Raw genomic sequence first — 19,127 nt, forward strand, 5'->3', positions numbered from 1 at the left:
GGGCCAGAGCTGCATTGTATGTGACCACTTACTCCATGGTCCACACCGGAAATAGTGTACTGCAAATATTACTTGCCACTTATCAGTCCAAGCTTGGATTTTGTACAGGTTGCTGCATGGAGCACAGAGTGCTTCATTATCTGAGGAATTGCAACTGGAACTAAACACTCCAAACATCCCTATTTCTGGCTTCAGGATAGCGGGAAGGTTATTGATGAAGCAAATGAAGGTGGTTCGACTGAGGACACAGCTCTGAGGAACTGCAGCAATATCCTAGTGTTGACATGATAGGCCTCCAACAACCTTCACCATCTTCATTTGTATTGGTATGACTTCATCCTTTGAAGAGCTTTCCTTCTCATCGCCATTGACATCAGTTTTACTTGGGCTTCTTGATGCCACACACAGTTAATCCTACCTTGGTGTCAAGAATAGCCAATCTCCACTTGCCCTCAAATTCAGCCCTCTAGTCCAAGCTTTTGCTAAAGCTGAAATGAGGTCTGGGACTTGAAACTAAAGTGAGCATCGGTGAGCAGAAAGTGCTACTTTTGGAGCACTGCTCCTTCCTCAGCTTCCTCATTCACCTGAGGAAGGAGCAGTGCTCCGAAAGCTAGTGTTTGGAAACAAACCTGTTGGACTTTAACCTGGTGTTGTAAGACTTCTTACTGTGCTCACCCCAGTCCAACGCCAGCATCTCCACATCATAAGTGCTACTTGATATAGCACTGTCGGTGACACCTTCCAACACTTTGCTGGAAGTGAGCTGATGGGTAGCACTTGGCTGGTTTAAATTTCTCCTGTTTTTATGGACGGGAAATCTGGGAGATTTTCAAATTTGTTGGTTAGATGGCAGTATTGTAGCTGTACTGGAATTACTTTGTTTGAAGCATGGCTAATTCAGGAACGCAAGTTTTCAGGGCTACTGTTGAGCCAGTAGCCTTTGTTTTTTCCAGCACGTTTATGCATTTCTAGATATCACAGGCAGAATTGAATTGGCTGAAGACTGGCATCTTGGGACCTCGGGAGGGGGGAAAATGGAGCATCCAGTTTGCACTTCTGGCTGAAGATGTTTGCAAACACTTTAGCCTTTTGTTTTGCCATTGAATGCTGAGCTTCATATTCTTTGAGAATGTTCATGGAGCCTCCTGCACCTCCTGTTAGTTATTTAATTGGTCAAAACCATTCTTGACTGGATGTGGCAGGACTGCAGCGTTGATCTCATCTATTGGTTGTGGGATCGCTGACCGCTATTTCAGCTATTCATCATGCATGTAGTCCTATGTAGTTTCAGGCAATTCAACTGTAAATCCTATTCCAACTGTACCCATTTTTATCTTCACCTGATGCCATTGTATTCGCATTTTATGGTGGACCTCTTTGTAATATCCCCACTGCTGTACAAGTCTGACATCTGGTTTAGCACAGGGCTAAATTGCTGGCTTTGAAAGCAGACCAAGGCATGCCAGCAGCACGGTTCAATTCTCGTAACAGCCTCCCCGGACAGGCGCCGGAGTGTGGCGACTAGGGGCTTTTCACAGTAACTTCATTTGAAGCCTACTTGCGACAATAAGCGATTTTCATTTCATTTTGCATTTCATCAGTTGGTTTGACACTCTGTTAAGCCTGGAACATCTTTTGGTTGTGTGGTTCAGTCCCACAAGAGGGGAGTGCCTTATTCACCGAGCTACTGGAGTAGCTTTCTCTACTGTTTTTCAAAATATGCACATTTTTGTACCAGCAATATATATACCAAAGCGAAATATATGCAGCAATTAATAACCAAATATTAGTGCATGAAAGGGTGTGATGATAGAATTACTGTAAGGTATGTTCATGACCAAATGCCATATTATATCTGACAGCTAAATAACTTCTGTTGATCACCACACCTTGGTTCACATGATGGCAATGGCTCAGGACTTCTTTACCAGATAAATTCTTTGAGAACAGCAGCTTGTTAGTGTGTGAGTTCTATTGCTGCAAGTTTGTGTTCTCCCGAACAAGCATCTCTGTGGTGCACTAAGCATCTCTGTGGTTCACTATCGGACTAGTCTCTCGCAAGCACTTGTATGAAAATTAGATTGTGATCCATTGTAGTGCTGCAATGCAGCTAATAAAGATGATTAGCAAACAAATCCTTATCATATGGCACTTATGACTGTTACTACTTTTTTTCAGCCAAAGTGAAGAGAACCCAGCCACCATGGTCCCCACCACCAGAATTGAAACAGCCTGAGCTCCGGCTATACAACAGTTTGACTCGTAGCAAGGTCAGTGTTAATAGTGGGTCGGGCTGTATTACATTGTTGAGACAGAATAAAATTGCTCCTAATGGTAGAGAAGTGCTGGAGAAAAGTCTCACCATTCATGGGGTTATATTCCTGCAAAATCTTGTAAAGGGCAAAATAACGAATGATGAACATACTTTAAAATGGGAATCAATTAGGTAGGTTCAACCTTTTGAAAATTTGACATGTATAAAGGATCAAAAGGAGCAAAAACTGTTTAATAAATTGAAAGAGAAATTTACGGCAAAAATAGTTTAACACAGCAATGAACAAGAACAATTTACAGTGCTGTACATTACTTGAGAGTGGAGTTGGAGGGAGTGGATGAAATGGCTGGTGTCGTGTTGATGTAGATTTTTTAAAACATTTTTATTCTTGACTCTTTTGCCTTTCAATTGAGTACAGTTCTCCGAAAAGAGCAATAGCACATCAATCACTGCTTTTTCCACGTTTGTAGCATTATCTGTCGCTTGTTTTATTTTCAAATCTTCAGCTGATCTTATGAGGTTTGCCATCATTTGGGTGTACATTTAGCCTTTTTTTGGCTCCTCTTCCTGCTCCTTCATTTCGTAAGTTCAGTCAGTTCTTTTATCGACAGTTCCTCTTCATGAGACTGAAGTAACTCCTCTGCTTCATCTGTGGCCAGGTTTTCAAATCCCTCCCCTCTAACTCACAAGTCTCAATCCATTCAGCCCCAACACTGGAGAACCCCTGTAATATCATTCACAGTCTCTGCCCAAGCTTTTTTCCAGCAGGCATTTCTGGTTGATTCTCGAACCTCCTCCCATGAGTCCTTAATTTTCCCTAATGCTGTGAGAATACTGAATTCCTTCCAGCGATCACAGACTGTGGCCACAAGGTTTGATTCCATGTGGTTGAGAATGTGGCCAAAGATTCTACGAGTTTAATGAGTCTTGAAGAGTGCAATGATGCCAGGTCCAGTGGCTGGATAAGCGAGGTCTGATTTTGGGGGGTAAAAACCAAATGTCAGCATCTGATGGCTCTTTGCAAGAGTGTGTGGATGTCCAGGTGCATTATTGAGGATAAGTAGGACCTTGAAAGACAAGTTATTTTCCCTCAACTAAGTCCTGACCGCATGCTGAAAGCAATTCTTGAACTAGTCTTTAAATATTGGCAGCTGGAACCCAGGCATTGCTGGTGTCGATGTTGATGTGGATTTTTTTTTTTAATGTTATTCTTGACTCTTGCCTTTCAATTGAGTAAAGCTCTCAGAAAAGAGTAATAGCAATTACTGCTGATGTGGAACCAGCGAGGCTTAGCGATAACATATATGTTTCTAAATGTCCTTGTATATTTGTCTCTGTCAGGAGATCTTTCGTCCTCAGAATGGGAAGCGTGTGTTGTGGTATTGCTGTGGGCCCACTGTTTATGATGCTTCACACATGGGACATGCCAGGTAATCTGCCATATGACTCACTATTTTACTGCCTCCTCTGCTAATTCTTCAACACAACTGGTTTTTTAATTCTTCCATAACCCCATCTGCTGAATTTAGAACAAAGAAAATTACAGTAGAGGAACATGCCCTTCGGCCCCCCAAGCCTGCACCGACCATGCTGCCCTTCTGAATTAAAAACCCCCTACCCTTCCAGGGACCATATCCCTCAATTCCCGCCCTATTCATGTATTTGTCAAGACGCCCCTTAAATGTCACTATCGTATCTACTTCCACTACCCCTCCCGGCAGTGAGTTCCAGGCTCCCACCACCCTCTGTAAAAAAAAAAAAAACTTGCCTTGTACATCCCATTTAATGTAGTATAATAATCTTTATTATTGTTACAAGCAGGCTTACGTTAACACTGCAATAATGTTAGTGTGAAAATCCCCTAGTCGCCACATTCCGGCGCCTGTTCGGGTACACAGAGGGAGAATTTAGAATGTCCAATTTGCCGAACAAGCACATCTTTCGGGACTTGTGGGAGGAATCCGGAGCACCCGGTGGAAACCCACACAGACACGGGGAGAACGTACAGACTCCGCACAGACAGTGACTCAAGCCGGAAATCAACCCTAGTACCCTGGAACTGTGAAGCAGCAGTGCTGAGTTAGAATAATAGATGATGGAATTCCTGTTTTTGATTGCTGTCCCATGACTCCTCCTGGAAAGCAATTAGTGTGGGAAATTACGTGAGGACAGAATCAAGCTTGATGTGATGCCTGTTATGGATGAGTAACTTTTTTTTAAAAAAAGATTCCTGCTCCATAGCACAGACCTGAACAGTGTACGTTTTCAGTTAGTAGTAGTTAATAGAAATATGCACAGAGAAACATCGATGCTACCTTGTAGCTCATTAGCTTGCCTTGTTTCCTCTGGTTTTTTGGCATCACCCGCTATCATTATCCTGTAGAGTCCAAAACTGAGTAACCAACCAGACATGACCCAAGAGGTCATTCTATCCAGTTAATATTAGCTGTCTGGTGTGACCTCTCGCAGGAACCTGTCACTGCCATTCAGGTGGCTGGTTTAGCACTGTAGGCTAAACAGCTGGCTTGTAATGCAGAACAATGCCAGCCGAGCAGGTTCAATTCCCGTACCAGCCTCCCTGAACAGGCACCGGAATGTAGCGACTAGGGGCTTTTCACAGTAACTTCATTGAAGCCTACTTGTGACAATAAGTTATTATTATTATTTTATTATCACTACTATTAAGCTTCTTTGTTAAATCATGACCTATTGGCATTGAATCATATAGAATAATGAAGCTCCAAATTCAATCACTGCACAGTTGCTGAATTGGCTGAGATTGTGATGAAGATGTTTTACAAGTGGTTTTGATATCATCAGGCAAGAGGGTTGGAGGAATTAACCAAGGTTCCTGACTGTTTAACAATGGTTCCTGCTGGAAAGTGGTGTGTGTACATATTTGCATAAGGGCAGAATCAAGTTTGGTTGTGATGCCTGCTATGGAAAGACGTCTTTTAACAAAATAAATGCAGCAACCTTGTGTTATCCTCAAATCCATGAAGTCACCCAGGCTGTTGTATCTTCTCAGGCCATGCTGACATCAGCACTAGTCATTTGTAGTGCCAGATCTACAAATGTAAGCCAACACCTGTTTTCCTTTGCAGGTCCTACATCTCCTTTGACATCCTGCGACGGATTCTAATGAACTACTTCAAATATGACATATTCTACTGTATGAACATCACAGATGTGGATGACAAGGTAAGGATGAGTGGTCACCTCTGTTAATGTCAGCTCTTCAACAATAACTTAGCTCTTTAATTAATTTTACCAATAAAGTGACTTCTGTCATTGAATTCTGACTCAGTGTGCCAAACCCTGCCGAGGTTTCCTCTCCACAATGATGCCACAATACAGGACTGCCATAGTTTTGTCAAAGTTGTCTAGTTCAGCCCTTTCAACCTACTGCACTAAATGCCAGATATTTGTCTTCACCTGGTACGATGTGCTACCTTGCTATGTATTCTCAGCTTTAAATAAATGTAAAAGTAAAGTAGATAAAAGGATATATAAAATCAAGTTCATTGTTTCACAAAATAAGATACAGATACATGGGATTTGATCCTCAAAGCACCAAGAAAGATCCCTCAGTACATTTGAATTATTTTTAAAAACTTTATTTGCTCGCTATAAATCAGCGGCTCAGATACAAACGCCTAAATTGCATAATTTACCCCCACAATTTTTATAAAGCACTGTATGACTATTTGTGAACAAAACCACAGGATCTGCTGTTATGTTTGCTTTGTATGTATGCAATTTCAGATAGCTTAATTCAAATTAGCATTGCGATAAAGTCGTATTTCAAGTTTTTTGATTGAAATGATGAGTAAGGATTTTTTCAAACTTAATTCTGGTGGCTGGGGTGAGAGGGATGAATAACACTTCTGAAGCTTTAATAATAATTCTGAGGATGTAAAATGTCCAACGAGGGAATGTGTGTTATTGGATCTAGTGAACCAGAATAGGTAAGAGAAGTAAAAGTAGAGAAACATCTAGGAAGTAAATGACTAATATGATATGCTTTAAGATGGTGGTAGAGAAAGACATAATTATGATGAAAGCCAGGTAATTAGATTGGAGAAAGGTTGGTTATGAGAGACTGAGAAATGAATCGGAGAAAATAAAAAGATTGACAATATTGGCAAACAATAATGTAGAACAGTGCTTCTCAAACATTTTCCCACTGTGACTCCATTTTGAGACTTGTAAAGAGGCATACATTCTGTATGTTAACAGCAAAGGAGTGAAAGATAAGAAACTGCAAAGAGATTAGAAGTTAAAAGCACCTATGAAGCCCAGGAAGAACAATTAAACTATCAAGAATCATAGAACAAAATAGTAAAATATTTTACAGACACATAAAATAATAAAAGGAAGGCCTTGGTGGGAATAGGATCACAAATGGATATACAGAATTTGCTTTGATATTTATCAAGAAAATAGAACAGATAGACATAATATTGAAAATATAAAAACAGAGGATATATTGCATAAAACTAAAGAAACTCAGAGGATAAAGCCTCTCTGTTCCTGTGAAAAAAGTTGTAGTGCCAGAGGTCTGACAGATAATTAATGTGTTTAATGTCCAGTGTTTAAGAAAGAGGAAAGAACACATCCAGGGTATTATAGACCAGTTAGCTTAATATCAATGGCACATAAAATGATGGAATCCCTTGTAAATAGAAGAACATCTAGAAATGAAAATAATGGTTGGCATGGATTTCAAAAATTGCATGACTGCCACAATCCCAGGTGATGTTAATTTCTGCACAAGTCAGATCCCAGAGTGGAACATGGCTTAATAGATCCTGGGCGGAATTCTCCGCTCTCCACGTGGCGTGGGAGAATTGTGGGAGGGCCTCCCGACATTTATTTACGCCCCCCTGGCACCCCAGCGATTTCTTCCCCCCCCCCCCCCCCCCCCCCCCCCCCCCCCCCCCCCCCCCCCCCCGGCTTGGAATAAATCGCCGGCCTCGCCGTTTTTCACGGCGAACGGCGATTCTCCGAGCCCGATGGGCCGAGCGGCCGGCCCTTCACGCCCGTTCAACACGGCTGCAACCACACCTGGTCGCTGCATTCGTGAAACGGGCGCCAGATGCCCGTTTGGGGCATCTAGGGGCCCGATTGGCACGGGAGCACCGCGACTGTGCTCGGGATGGGACAGGCCCGCGATTGGTGCCCACCGATCGTCGGGCCAGCGTCCAAACGGACGCACTCTTTCCCCTCCGCTGCCCAGCAAGATCAAGCCGCCACGTCTTGCCGGGCAGCTGAGGAGAAAGACGGCCACCGCGCATGCGCGGGTTCGTGCCGTCTGCACGATGAAGTCATCCGCGCATGCGGGGGTTGGAACCGGCAACCCGCACATGTGCGGATGGCTTCACATTTTCGGCGTGACGAGGCCGCTGCCGAGAAAGACGGAGGCCCGCTCCTAGTCCCCCGGGTGGGGATGAATTAGGTGCGGGGGCGTAGCCCATTCCCGTCGGCTGTCCGGCTCTCCAGGGGTCCACTGCCCCCATTTGATCCATAAACCCTTTCAGCTCCCTTGCCATTGCTGGGAGTCTACCCGTTCTGGGACACAACCGATCCAAAGCCGGGTCAAGGACCATCTTAAAGTCCCCCTCCCCACTCCCCATTATTAGCCTCCGAGAGTCCAGGTCCAGGATCTTCCCCAGCACTCTTTTAATGAAGTCCACGTCATCCCAGTTCGGGGCATATATATTCACCAGCACCACTCTTCTCCCCTCCAGTCTGCCCCGTACCATCAGGTATCTGCCCCCCCTGTCTGCGGCTATGCCCTCCGCCTCAAATTGCACCCGCTTCTTGATCATGATTGCCACCCCCCTGGACTTCGAGTCCAAGTCCGAGTGGAAGACCTGGCCAATCCAGCCCTTCCTTAGCCTGGTCTGGTCAGACACTTTCAGATGTGTCTCCTGCAACATAATTACGTCCGCCCTCAGAGCCCGCAAGTGTGCGAACACCCGCGCCCTCTTAACCGGCCCATTCAGTCCCCTGACGTTTCAGGTGATCAGCCTGGTCGGGGGGCACAACCCCCCCCACGCTGGTCAACCATAGCCTTTCTCGGGCCGGCCGCCGGCCCGTGCGTCGCGCCATTCCTGGCCCGCCTGTTGGCTGCCTCCACCCTCGACCTCCTTTCCAGTGCCTATTTCAAGTCCCTCCCACATCAGCAGAACAACCCCCCCCCCAACATCATCCCCCGATACCCCCACCCCTGCCATCCACTGGCTGTGATCCCCCCCCCCCCCCCCCCCCCCCCCCCCCACCTGACTCCCTTGACTAGCCAATCTGCTAGCCCGGTGGACTCAACACTCCGGCGCCTTCCTGTCTCATTCCCATTGTTTCCCCATCCTCCTCCCCACTCCCCGGCGCCCTATCCCCCTCTCCAACCCACTGGAGCAAACTCACTGGCACAGGAAGGCATGGACATCAACAAAACAAAACAAAAACCCAAACCCAACGTCCTTGGCCCCCCTTGCTGACCGGCCCCCCTTCGTTACCGTGCCAGCTCCAGTGTCCTCCTGCGAGCTGCACAAAAAGTACAAATCCGCCCAAAAAGGAAAAAACAGAAAAAAAGAGGAAAAAACAAAAACATAAGAGAAAAAACAAACCAAAAAAAAACCCAAACCAATGTCCTTGAACAAAGGAAAGAGTCCCAAATGTTCCGCTTGGCTCCTTTGACCCAGCAAACCGTTGACCAGCAGTCCAGGCCCATTCGGCGTACCTTCCGACGGTAGACCTCGGGGCCCTAATTCGCGTCCGTGGGGCCTCTTTTCGGGACCAGCCCCTGATCCCGCGCAAAGTCCATCGCTTCTTCAGGCTCGGAGAAGTAGTGGTGTTGACCCTGATGCGTGACCCATAAACGAGCCGGGAACAGCAGACCAAACTTCACGGGCGAAATTCTCCGCACCCGCGGAAAATCGTAAAACCGTCGTAAAAATCGGAAGCGTTTTACGACGGTCGCGAAGGCTTCATTTCCCGACGGATTCACTTCCTGGAAATGGGCTAGTAGCGCGGCCGCGTCAATTACGTGCGTGATGACGACGGAACGCGGCGATGACACGATCACGCCCACGTGACGCCGCCCGACGCCGTAAAAAGGCGCGGCGACCACAGAATCTGTCGGGCAGGATGTCGGAGCCGAGGAGAGCTGCTCCTCGCTTTGTTGATGCTGACGTCGAGGCGCTGCTCGATGCCGTGGAGCAGAGGAGGGGCATCATCCGCCCGCGGAGAGGGCATCGCCAACCTGCCAGCGCGGTACGCCAGGCCTGGCGTGACGTGGCTGCTGCCGTCAGTGCTGTGGGGCAGACCCCTCGCTCAGCTGAGCAATGTAGGAAGAAGCTACACGACCTCACCAGGTCTGCCAGGGTAAGTGCCATGAGGGTGCCCCCTAGTCACAACCAGCCCTCCCCCTTAACTTAAGCACCCCCCCCCCCCCCCCCAGCACGGGAGGGGGGGGGGAGGGGGATTGGGGCAGAGTTATTTGAGGATGGTTCACAAAGTTGTCGCAGACCCAGCGCTCTGGCCCCGAGGAGAGATGCAATCGTCTTATGACAACTTGACCCCCCCCCCCCCCCCCAAACTGTGCCAGTATCTGAACGGACTGCTGATACCTTCCGTTTTGTAATGATCTACCTATGTTCCCTCCCCCAACAGGCCAAGGCCGCTCACAACCACCGTGAGCGGCACAAGACTGGAGGGGGTTCGCCCAACCTGCACCCCCTCAGCACCTTTGAACAGAGGGCCCTGGACCTTGTTGGGGGGGTCTGCCACCCGCGATATCGCGCTATGCGAGGTTGGCAGAACTGCAGCAAGTGAGACAACCCTCCCTGACAAACACTCACCCCTCCCCCATCCTCTGTCCCTTCACACACCCTGCCCACTGGGACACCTCCCCCATCCTCTGTCCCTTCACACACCCTGCCCACTGGGACACCTCCCCCATCCTCTGTCCCTTCACACACCCTGCCCACTGGGACACCTCCCCCATCCTCTGTCCCTTCACACACCCTGCCCACTGGGACCGTCCAGCGGCCTGCCGAGCAAATCGAAATAACCCGTCTCATTCTCTTCCCTAGGACGTGATGCCGAACGACCAGGGCCGTCTGCCTCCAGACGGAGACAGGAATCTGCCGCCACCTCACCTGGGGCCTCACAGCAGAGGGTACCCGATCAGCGAGCAGCCCCATCCGCCCCAACCCAATCTGCGGACCAGGACGCACAGAGGGTTCGAAGTCCACAACCACCAGAAATGGCCAGGGACAACCCTCCTGACGCTGAGCAGCCCCACACCCTGGAGGAGGCCTTAAACATTGAGAGCGTCGGGCTTGCGGCACTGCTTTCTCCCACCACATCCATCATCCCAGAGACACACACCCCGGCGGGCCTATTTAGTGATGAGTCTCCTGGGGCACAGTCTGGTTGGCACATCACAGCTGAGCAGGTACAGCAGGTGGAGGTCGGAGCAACAGAGGGCCCGGACTCGCGGAGGCCAGACCAGGCCCAGGATGCAGCTGGCTCCCAGACGTTTTCTGAGTTCCTGGAGTTTATCAACCCACCCGCACAGCCGATGCCTCAGGAAACCCAGGGAAACACTGACGGGAGGAGGGCTGCCTTCCTGGCTCTGCAGACGCTGTTAGAGGAGTCGAACCGCGTCCAAGAGCAGGGAGTGGTGCCGCTCATGGCAGAGACCCAGTCCGACACCGCACGGGTGGCATCCGTGGTGGAGGCAATGGGTCAGGTTATGCAAGACGTTGGGGTTAATGTGCACGAGTCATCCTCGGCCCTGGACAGGGTTGCCCTCTCACAGGCAGCAATGTGCCAGAGCCAAAACGACATTGCCGGCGCCCTGCGGGCCATGGCCGAGTCTCAGCAGGTCATGGCCCAGTCGCAGCACGCCATGGCACAGTCCCAGCAGTCGATAGCACAGTCCCAGCAGTCGATAGCACAGTCCCAGCAGTCGGTCGCGGAGACCATCAACCGCCTGACACATGTGCTGGATGGCGTCGTGCACACACAGGTTGAGGTCGCACAGTCCCTGGTGGGAATGTCTAACTCCCTGGACTCCGTCTCTGCAAACCTTCGGATCCTGGTGGATACCGTTGCAGGCCTCCAGGACTGGCAGCGCCAGGTGTCGGTGGTGCGACGGGGCACCTCCCCGCTCGCACCTCTGTCCCAAAGTGAGGCCCGGGGCCACCGGGCTCCCCGAGGGAGGAGGAGGTTTCGGGGTCCGTCCCATTAAGGCCATCACGGGACGTCCCGGAATTCTCGGCCTCCCCCCGTCCCATCCCTGGTGCATCGGGTGGGCAGCAGGCAGAGCAGGGTGGCACAATGTCACCCGAGACGCCCGCAGAGCAGCCTGGCCCATCAAGGCCGGGTCGCCCCAGGAAACGCTTAGCCAAGGAGAAACGAGTCGAGGGGGGCGATTCACAGCAATCCTCCTCCACTCCTGCTGTATCATCTGGGGAGTCACTTAGACGTAGTGGTAGGGCTCGTAAGGCAACTAAGATAGACACTGAGTAAGTTGGCACGGGTGAAGGGCACAGTTTAGTTGTAGGGGCTAGGGCACCTGTAAATAATTGTTAATATTAAACGCACTGTTCCACCTTACTTGTAATACCGTGTGATTGTTCCACAGCCACAGGAATCGTGATGGTGACCGAGTGTCGCTGGGGTTGACGGGTGGTGAAACCTCGGTGCCGGGTGTGCAGTCCCTGCCCCTACCCCCTCCCACAGCTAGCCCACGCGGGCACATGATGGAGTGTCAGTGACGAACTCAGCGGCCACCAAGGTGGATGGTTCAGCTATTGCCATGGGTCAGACTCTCTCTAACGATTCTGAGCTCACAGCTCTTCGCAGAGCGGGCTGTCATCATTCCACATGGCACTGATCACACCCGCTGACACAGCCATCAATGTTGTGCCATACCGTCTGGACCCAGTGATAAGCGTGATGTCGAAGTGGAGCAGTGTACACTGAGAGGGGGGGGGGGGGGTTGTGGTGGTGGCAGTTGTGTGGTGACCCTCTGCATGACTAGCGATGCAGGTGGTGGTTTGGTGTTCATCGGGGACGTCACATGCGATGCGTGAACCGTGCTGCCACCAGGGCGTCGCGTGCCCGCCGTCCTTGCCGGGTCCGTCGTGCCGCCTCCTGGACATCACCAGCACCTGGGTCGTGTCTGCGTTCTGCGCCCGCCACTCCGCCAGCCTCCTCCTCCTCCTCCTCCTCCTCCCTCGCCTCCTCCTCCTCCTCCTCCTCCTCCTCCTCCTCCTCCTCCTCTGTGCTGGCACCACTGCCACTAGCTTCTCCCTCCGCCTCCTGCAGCAGGTCATCTCCCCTCTGCATCGCGATGTTGTGCAGCGCACAGCAGACCACTACAATGCGAGCGACCCTGTCGGCCTGGTACTGCAGGGCCCCTCCGGAGCGGTCCAGGCACCTGAATCTCATCTTCAGGAGGCCAAGGCAGCGCTCCACCACACCCCTGGTTGCTGCATGGGCCTCGTTGTATCGTGTTTCCGCATTGGTCTGAGGCCTCCGTATAGGCGCCATCGGCCAAGACCTCAGCGGATAACCCCTGTCGCCTAGCAACCAGCCCCTCAGCCGGGGGGACGTCCCTCAAACATCGCAGGTATGAACGACTGCGCCAGTATGTAGGAGTCATGCACACTCCCTGGGAACCTTGCACAGACGTTCATGATCCTCATGTGGGGGTCGCATACCACCTGGACATTAATGGAGTATGTCCCCCTTCTGTTTGTGAACACTTCCTTGTCCACAGCAGGCCGGCGCATGGGGACGTGAACACAGTCGATTGACCCATGAACCCTCGGTATCCCGGCCACACTGGCAAATCCACGAGCTCGTGAGTCTTGACTTGCTTGGTCCTCGGGAAAGGTGATGTAGCGGTCCGCGATGGCATAGAGGGCGTCGGTCACATCCCGGATGCACCTGTGCACCGATGACTGGGAGATCCCAGAGACGTCCCCGCTCGGAGACTGGAAGGAGCCGGTAGCATAGAAGTTCAGAGCGACCGTCACCTTGATGGCAACCGGGATCGCGTGTCCTCCCCCCGTTCCACGTGGGGCGAGGTGCGACAGGAGTTGGCAGATATGTATCACCGTCTGCCTACTCAGCCAGAGTCTTCTCCTGCAGGTGATGTCCGTCATTGTTAGGAAAGAGACCCGGACACGGTACACCCTCGGCTTTGGTCGTCGCCTCTGGCGCCGTGGCTGCACCCTCACTCTGTCCTCTTCCCCTTCCTCCTCCTCCTCCCCCCCCCCCCCCCATGCTGCTCGACGACTGGCAACTCCTCGGCCCTTCCCTCTGCTGCTGCAGCTGGCCCTGCATCCACTGCGGGTTGTGGGTGTGGATGCTGCTGCATCTCCAAATCCAGTAGAGCGGCCCCAACCACTGCGCAGAACATAGCCGTTCTGTTTCCATACATCGTGCTAACCTACAGAAGGGTGGTGGGGGCAGAGAAACGGGACATGTTAGACGGACGTTAGTCGACACCTCGGCAGCCGCCTGCCACGGGATACCTGTGTGTCCCGGTGGCCTGGTCACGCTGCTGACACGCACGCAGCCTAACCCCTGGTCACTTTCTGCATCCAACGGCCAGTAAACTATGGCCTCCTCACGGGTGCGTCAGTGGCCTGTGTCCGGAAGCCACAGGGGAACCAGCGGCCGTGTCCTTGTGACCGGCACACCATGGCATGGTGGCAGACATTTTGTTACGGGGTTGGACGGCTCACTCTCTACCTAACCCCCCCCCCCCCTCCGTCGCCCCCAACTGCCTCCCCCGTCGCCCCCCCACTGCCTCCCCCGTCGCCCCCCACTGCCTCCCCCGTCGCCCCCCACTGCCCCCTCCGGCTCCCCCACTGCCCCCTCTGTCTCCCCCACTGCCCCCCTCCGTCTCCCCCACTGCCCCCTCCGTCTCCCCCACTACCCCCTCCGTCTCCCCCACTGCCCCCTCCGTCTCCCCCACTGCCCCCTCCGTCTCCCCCACTGCCCCCTCCGTCTCCCCCACTGCCCCCTCCGTCTCCCCCACTGTCCCCTCCGTCTCCCCCACTGCCCCCTCCGTCTCCCCCACTGCCTCCCCCGTCGCCCCCACTGCCTCCCCCGTCGCCCCCACTCCCCCCGCTCTGGACCCCCTCCCGTTCTCAGGGATGCCTTCCCCGTTGTGGCCAGACTCAAGCGGTGCGCTGAGTGGTGCCCTGACCTCCTCCAAGCTGTCGTCAGCCAGGCCGACTGGTTGACGAATTTAAAAAGCAGGTGTGTTTCACGACGTGCAAACAGGGCGCCATGACGTCGGGACTTCGGCCCATCCGGGCCGGTGAATAGCGGGGGGGGGGGGCGCTATCAGTGGAGATTCTGGTCGTGTCAGGGGCGGGAAGGAGGCGTTTGTCGGGAATGGCGACTCCGACATTTTGCGGGGTTCGGAGAATAGCGGGAGGGCGTCGGAACAGCGTCGCCGTAAAAATTTCCGATGCCCGCTATTCTCCGAACCGTCGTCAGTCCGGAGAATCGCGCCCCACGTGCTTCTTGAACAGCACCTCTTTGACATTCTTAAAGGCTGCTCGCCGCCAAGCCACCTCCTGGCTTAGGTCCTGGTAAATGAGGAGGACACTGTTGTTCCACACGATGCTCCTGGCGCTCTTTGCCTACCGCAGCACCCGCTCCTTGTCCACAAACCTGTGGAACCTAATCACCATCGGGCGGGGGTGGGGGGTCTGCCCGGCTGCCCCTGCCTCGCCTGCACTCTGTGTGCCCCCTCCAGCTTGGCAGTCGCGGAAAGGCTTCGGCCCCCATCAGCTGCATCAATAGGTCTGCTACAAATGCTGCGGCATCAGCTCCCTCAGCCCCCTCCGGGAGGCCGACCATCCTCAGGTTGTTCCTGCGGGCTCTATTCTCCAGCTCCTCCACTCTGTCTAGCAGTCTTCTCTGCCGCTCCTTCAGCCCGTCAACTTCTAGCGCCACAACCGTCTACGCATCCGCCTGCTCCTCCGCCGCCTCTCCCAGCTCCTTAACTTTAACATCTTGTGCATCCAGCCTCTGGTTCAGCTGATCCACCGCTTTCTGGATTGGGTCCAAGCTGTCCCGCTTCAGTGCTTCAAAACTGGACTTCATTACCTGGAGCATGTTATCCAGCGCCTGCTGGATTGCTGAGTCCAGGGTCCGTGTTTCATCCATCTTAGGTTCCAGGTAAGTTTCTTCAGGTCCTTTTCTCTGTCCCTTTTTCTCTCTTTTCTTCTGCCCCCTGGACTCCCGCTGTTCCATATGCTGCAGCCCGCTCCTCAGCACTTTCGCAGCTGCCTTCCTTCAGGTCCATGGTCCCGCTATCGCGGGGAATCAGCCCCTAAACGCCCGCCGGAGTGAGAGCCCGCCGAATATGCGGCTCACTCGGACATCGCCGCCACCGGAAGTCCCTAGCAACATTCATAAGACAAATATCCTCTTTAACAAAGATATCAGGTTTTAAATTCTCTACTGTGAGCAGTTATCACTTTTAAATTAGCAAGTGATCTGAAGATATTCTTTACAGGCAGAGAGACCGAAATGACACCTTGTTTGGCTGGATGCAGCCCCAACTCTGAAAACAAAACCAAACACATTACTGTAGCTGCCAGCTCAAAAAGGAAAGTAAAAGCAGACAGACAGCCCAGCTCCACTCACACTCTGACATCACTGCAGCTATTTGATATACGCCCAATTCTAAAATGTACATCCATTACAGCTATTTGATAAATACCCATTTCTTAAAGGTACTCTCACATGACAAGAGGCAGGGCAGATACCAATTGAAATTTCTTGTATATTGTACCCAATGCACATACCCTTGTCTACTATACAGTGTATAAAATAAAAACTGCAATAAAAAAATTTAAAAGAAAATAAATAATCATGAACAAATTAAAAGAAAAGCAGCCTGACTTCTCCAGGTTTTCACCTTTCTCTTGATTTGAATCTCTGGTGCTCGTTTGTGTATCTGAGAACATTTCTCTCCCTGATTAAGCAATATCTCCAGTCTGTGGTTATATTTTTGTATCAATTACTAATATCAATATATTTCATCAGTTTGAACATTGCTTCCCTAAATAATAATCTTTATTGTCTTAGGTTGCCTTACATTAACACTACAATGAAGTTACTGTGAAAAGCCCCTCGTCGCCACATTCCGGCGCCTGTTCGGGTACACAGGGAGAATTCAAAATGTCCAAATTACCTAACAGTACATCTTTCGGGACTTGTGGGAGAAAACCGGAGCACCCGGAGGAAACCCACGCAGTCACGGGAGAACGTGCAGACTTCACACAGACAGTGACCCAAGCCGGGAATCTGGGACCCTGGTGCTGTGAAACATCAGTGCTGCCCAGTGTGCTACCATGATGCCCTTTGTGCATTGATAAACAAGAACATTCTATAAGACATTTTACAATCATAGTTACATGTTCATCTATGGGCTTTAGTACATATTTTTCTAACCACTCCTCTCAAATATGTATGCAGAAGTTGGTTGTAGTTCATCTCCCCTCCTCTTCCTTGCTGTGTGCCCCTCTAGTGCATGTTTGCGTACGATGATAATAAAGAAGATTTTCTGTAAATTACCTTAGAAATTGATGCAATCCAAAAGTATCAAGAGTTGAAATGATGCTATGAATGTGGTCCCAGAATATACACTTGCTCTGTTGGTTACTACTTCTGTAGCAGATGTGAATCTATGGTATGCTAGATCTGTGTCTGACTCTTTCTGTCAATGGTGTGATATGTTCACCTTTGCATTCTCATGCCAGCTCTCTGCTTTGTGCTCAGTTTCTCTCCATTACATTGCTCGTTCTAACATAGTTGCTGTTATTTTTGCACAGATTATCAAGCGAGCCCGACAGAATCACCTATTTGAACAGTACAAAGAGAAAAATCTGGGTGCTATGCAACTTCTAGAAGACATCAGGACTGCTTTCAAGGTAAGGAGATGCAATATTGAAGTTGCCTCCTATCACACAAATGCGCTAGACTGAAAAATGACTCATTTCACTTTTACTGGGTTATTATTGAGGTACTTCACATCATATTGTAACATTAAAATATTGATAATACTCCAAAACAATTTTGTTGCCCAGAGTCTCTCTTTGGAGCTATTTTCTCTCCAAAAGGAGCTTGCTTTTTTAAGACCAAAAAAAAAATCAGGCAACCCAGTATTACCCTCTGCCCTCTCTCTGGTGTAGACTATTAGGAAGGACAAGAATCTTTCTGCAGGAGACGCACCTAAGTGTGAAGGGCCAGGTTAGGTTAAGGAAGGGGTGGGACGGGCAGGTTTTTCACTCGGGGTTTGATTTGAAATCGAGGGGAGTGGCGATTTTAATGAGCAAAAAAATGGGATTTGAGTGTGAAGGAGGTCAGGGATCCGAGTGGGAGATATGTGATTGTGAGTGGGGTATTGGAAGGGGCACCGGTGGTGTTGGTAAATGTGTATGCCCCAAATTGGGATGATGTGGGTTTTATGAGGGGGTTGCTGGCAGCAATCCCGGATTTGGCCACGCACCAGTTGATCATGGGAGGAGATTTTAACTCCGTCAAAGAGCCGAGGGTGGATAGGTCGAGCCCCAGGTCGCTGGGTAGGGTACAAATGGTGTGGGAGCTGGGGGGGGGGGGGGGGGGGGGGGGGGGGGTTATGGAGAGGATGGGTATGGTGGACCCAGGTGGAAGGAAATATTCCTTCTTTTCACACGTCCATATGGTGTATTCGAGGATTGACTACTTTGTAGTGAGTCAGGAGATTTTGGTTGGGTTGGAGAGGGCAGGGTATGCGGGGTTAGTTATCTCGGACCATGCACCCCGCTAGCTGAAGATTCGGTTTAGAACCGGACGAGAGCAGAGGTCGGGGTGGAGGTTTGACTCGGGGTTGTTGGCGGATGGAGGTTTTTGTGATAAGGTGCGGACGGCGATTAAGGAGTATGTGGGGTTGAATCAGAATGGGGAGGTGTCAGTGGGCATTTTTTGGGAAGCACTGAAGGCAGTGTTCCGGGGAGAAATTATTTCACTTGCGGCTTGTGCAGATAAGGAAAAGAAGGAAGAACATGACCATCTAGTGAGCGAGATAGTGGAGGTGGGCAGGGAATATTTGAGGGTGCCCATCATGGAGGGATTGGCAATGAGGAAAAAGTTGCAGGGGCAGTTTGACAGGCTGACAACGGGGAAGGAGGGAGAGCAATTGCGTAGGGCAAGAGGGGTGCAATATGAATATGGGGAGAAGGCGAGCCGCATGCTGGCGCACCAGTTGCTGGAAGCAGGCTGCGACCAGGGAAATATTGAAGATATGGACTGGGGCTGGGGTTGCAGTGTCAGAGCCAGGGATGATAAATGAGGCATTTAGGGAGAACTACCAGGGACTTTATGAGGCAGAGAGCAGGGGGACATGGGACAGTTTCTGGACAAGCTGGAATTTCCCCAGGTGGAGGAAGCAAAGAGGCAGGCGTTGGAGGAGCCCCTGGGGCTGAGGGAGGTGCTGGATAATATCAGGGGTATGAAGTCAGGGAAGACCCCTGGGCCGGATGGGTACCCAGCAAAATTTTATATGGAATTTGTGGCAGACCTGGCACCACATCTGTGGGGGGTATTTAATGAAACACTGGAGAAGGGGAGTTGCCGGAGACGATGATGCAGGTAGTAATCACACTAAACTTAAAAAAGGGGAAGGATCAAGTGGAATGTGGGTCATATAGACCCATATCACTATTGAACACGGATGTGAAAGTATTAGTTAAGCTGTTGGCAGGGAGGATGGAGGATTGTATCCCGGGGGTGGTTGCAGAAGATTGTAACAGGCTTTGTGAAGGGC

At 51.0% G+C, this 19,127-nt stretch overlaps 1 protein-coding gene across 3 annotated transcripts in view; it reads left to right on the forward strand.

Moving 5' to 3' along the window:
* Positions 1 to 19,127, forward strand: part of cars1 (cysteinyl-tRNA synthetase 1) — a 130,764-nt gene that overhangs the window by 16,855 nt on the left and 94,782 nt on the right. For all 3 annotated transcript variants that reach the window (XM_038807524.1, XM_038807522.1, XM_038807523.1), the window contains 4 exons: positions 2,179 to 2,270; positions 3,617 to 3,705; positions 5,380 to 5,476; positions 17,155 to 17,253. In XM_038807524.1, the coding sequence (XP_038663452.1) occupies positions 2,179 to 2,270; positions 3,617 to 3,705; positions 5,380 to 5,476; positions 17,155 to 17,253 (377 nt within the window). The remainder of the gene's footprint in view (positions 1 to 2,178; positions 2,271 to 3,616; positions 3,706 to 5,379; positions 5,477 to 17,154; positions 17,254 to 19,127) is intronic.

The sequence above is a fragment of the Scyliorhinus canicula genome, chromosome 9 (genome assembly GCF_902713615.1).
Source record: "Scyliorhinus canicula chromosome 9, sScyCan1.1, whole genome shotgun sequence".
Lineage (NCBI taxonomy): Eukaryota > Metazoa > Chordata > Chondrichthyes > Carcharhiniformes > Scyliorhinidae > Scyliorhinus > Scyliorhinus canicula.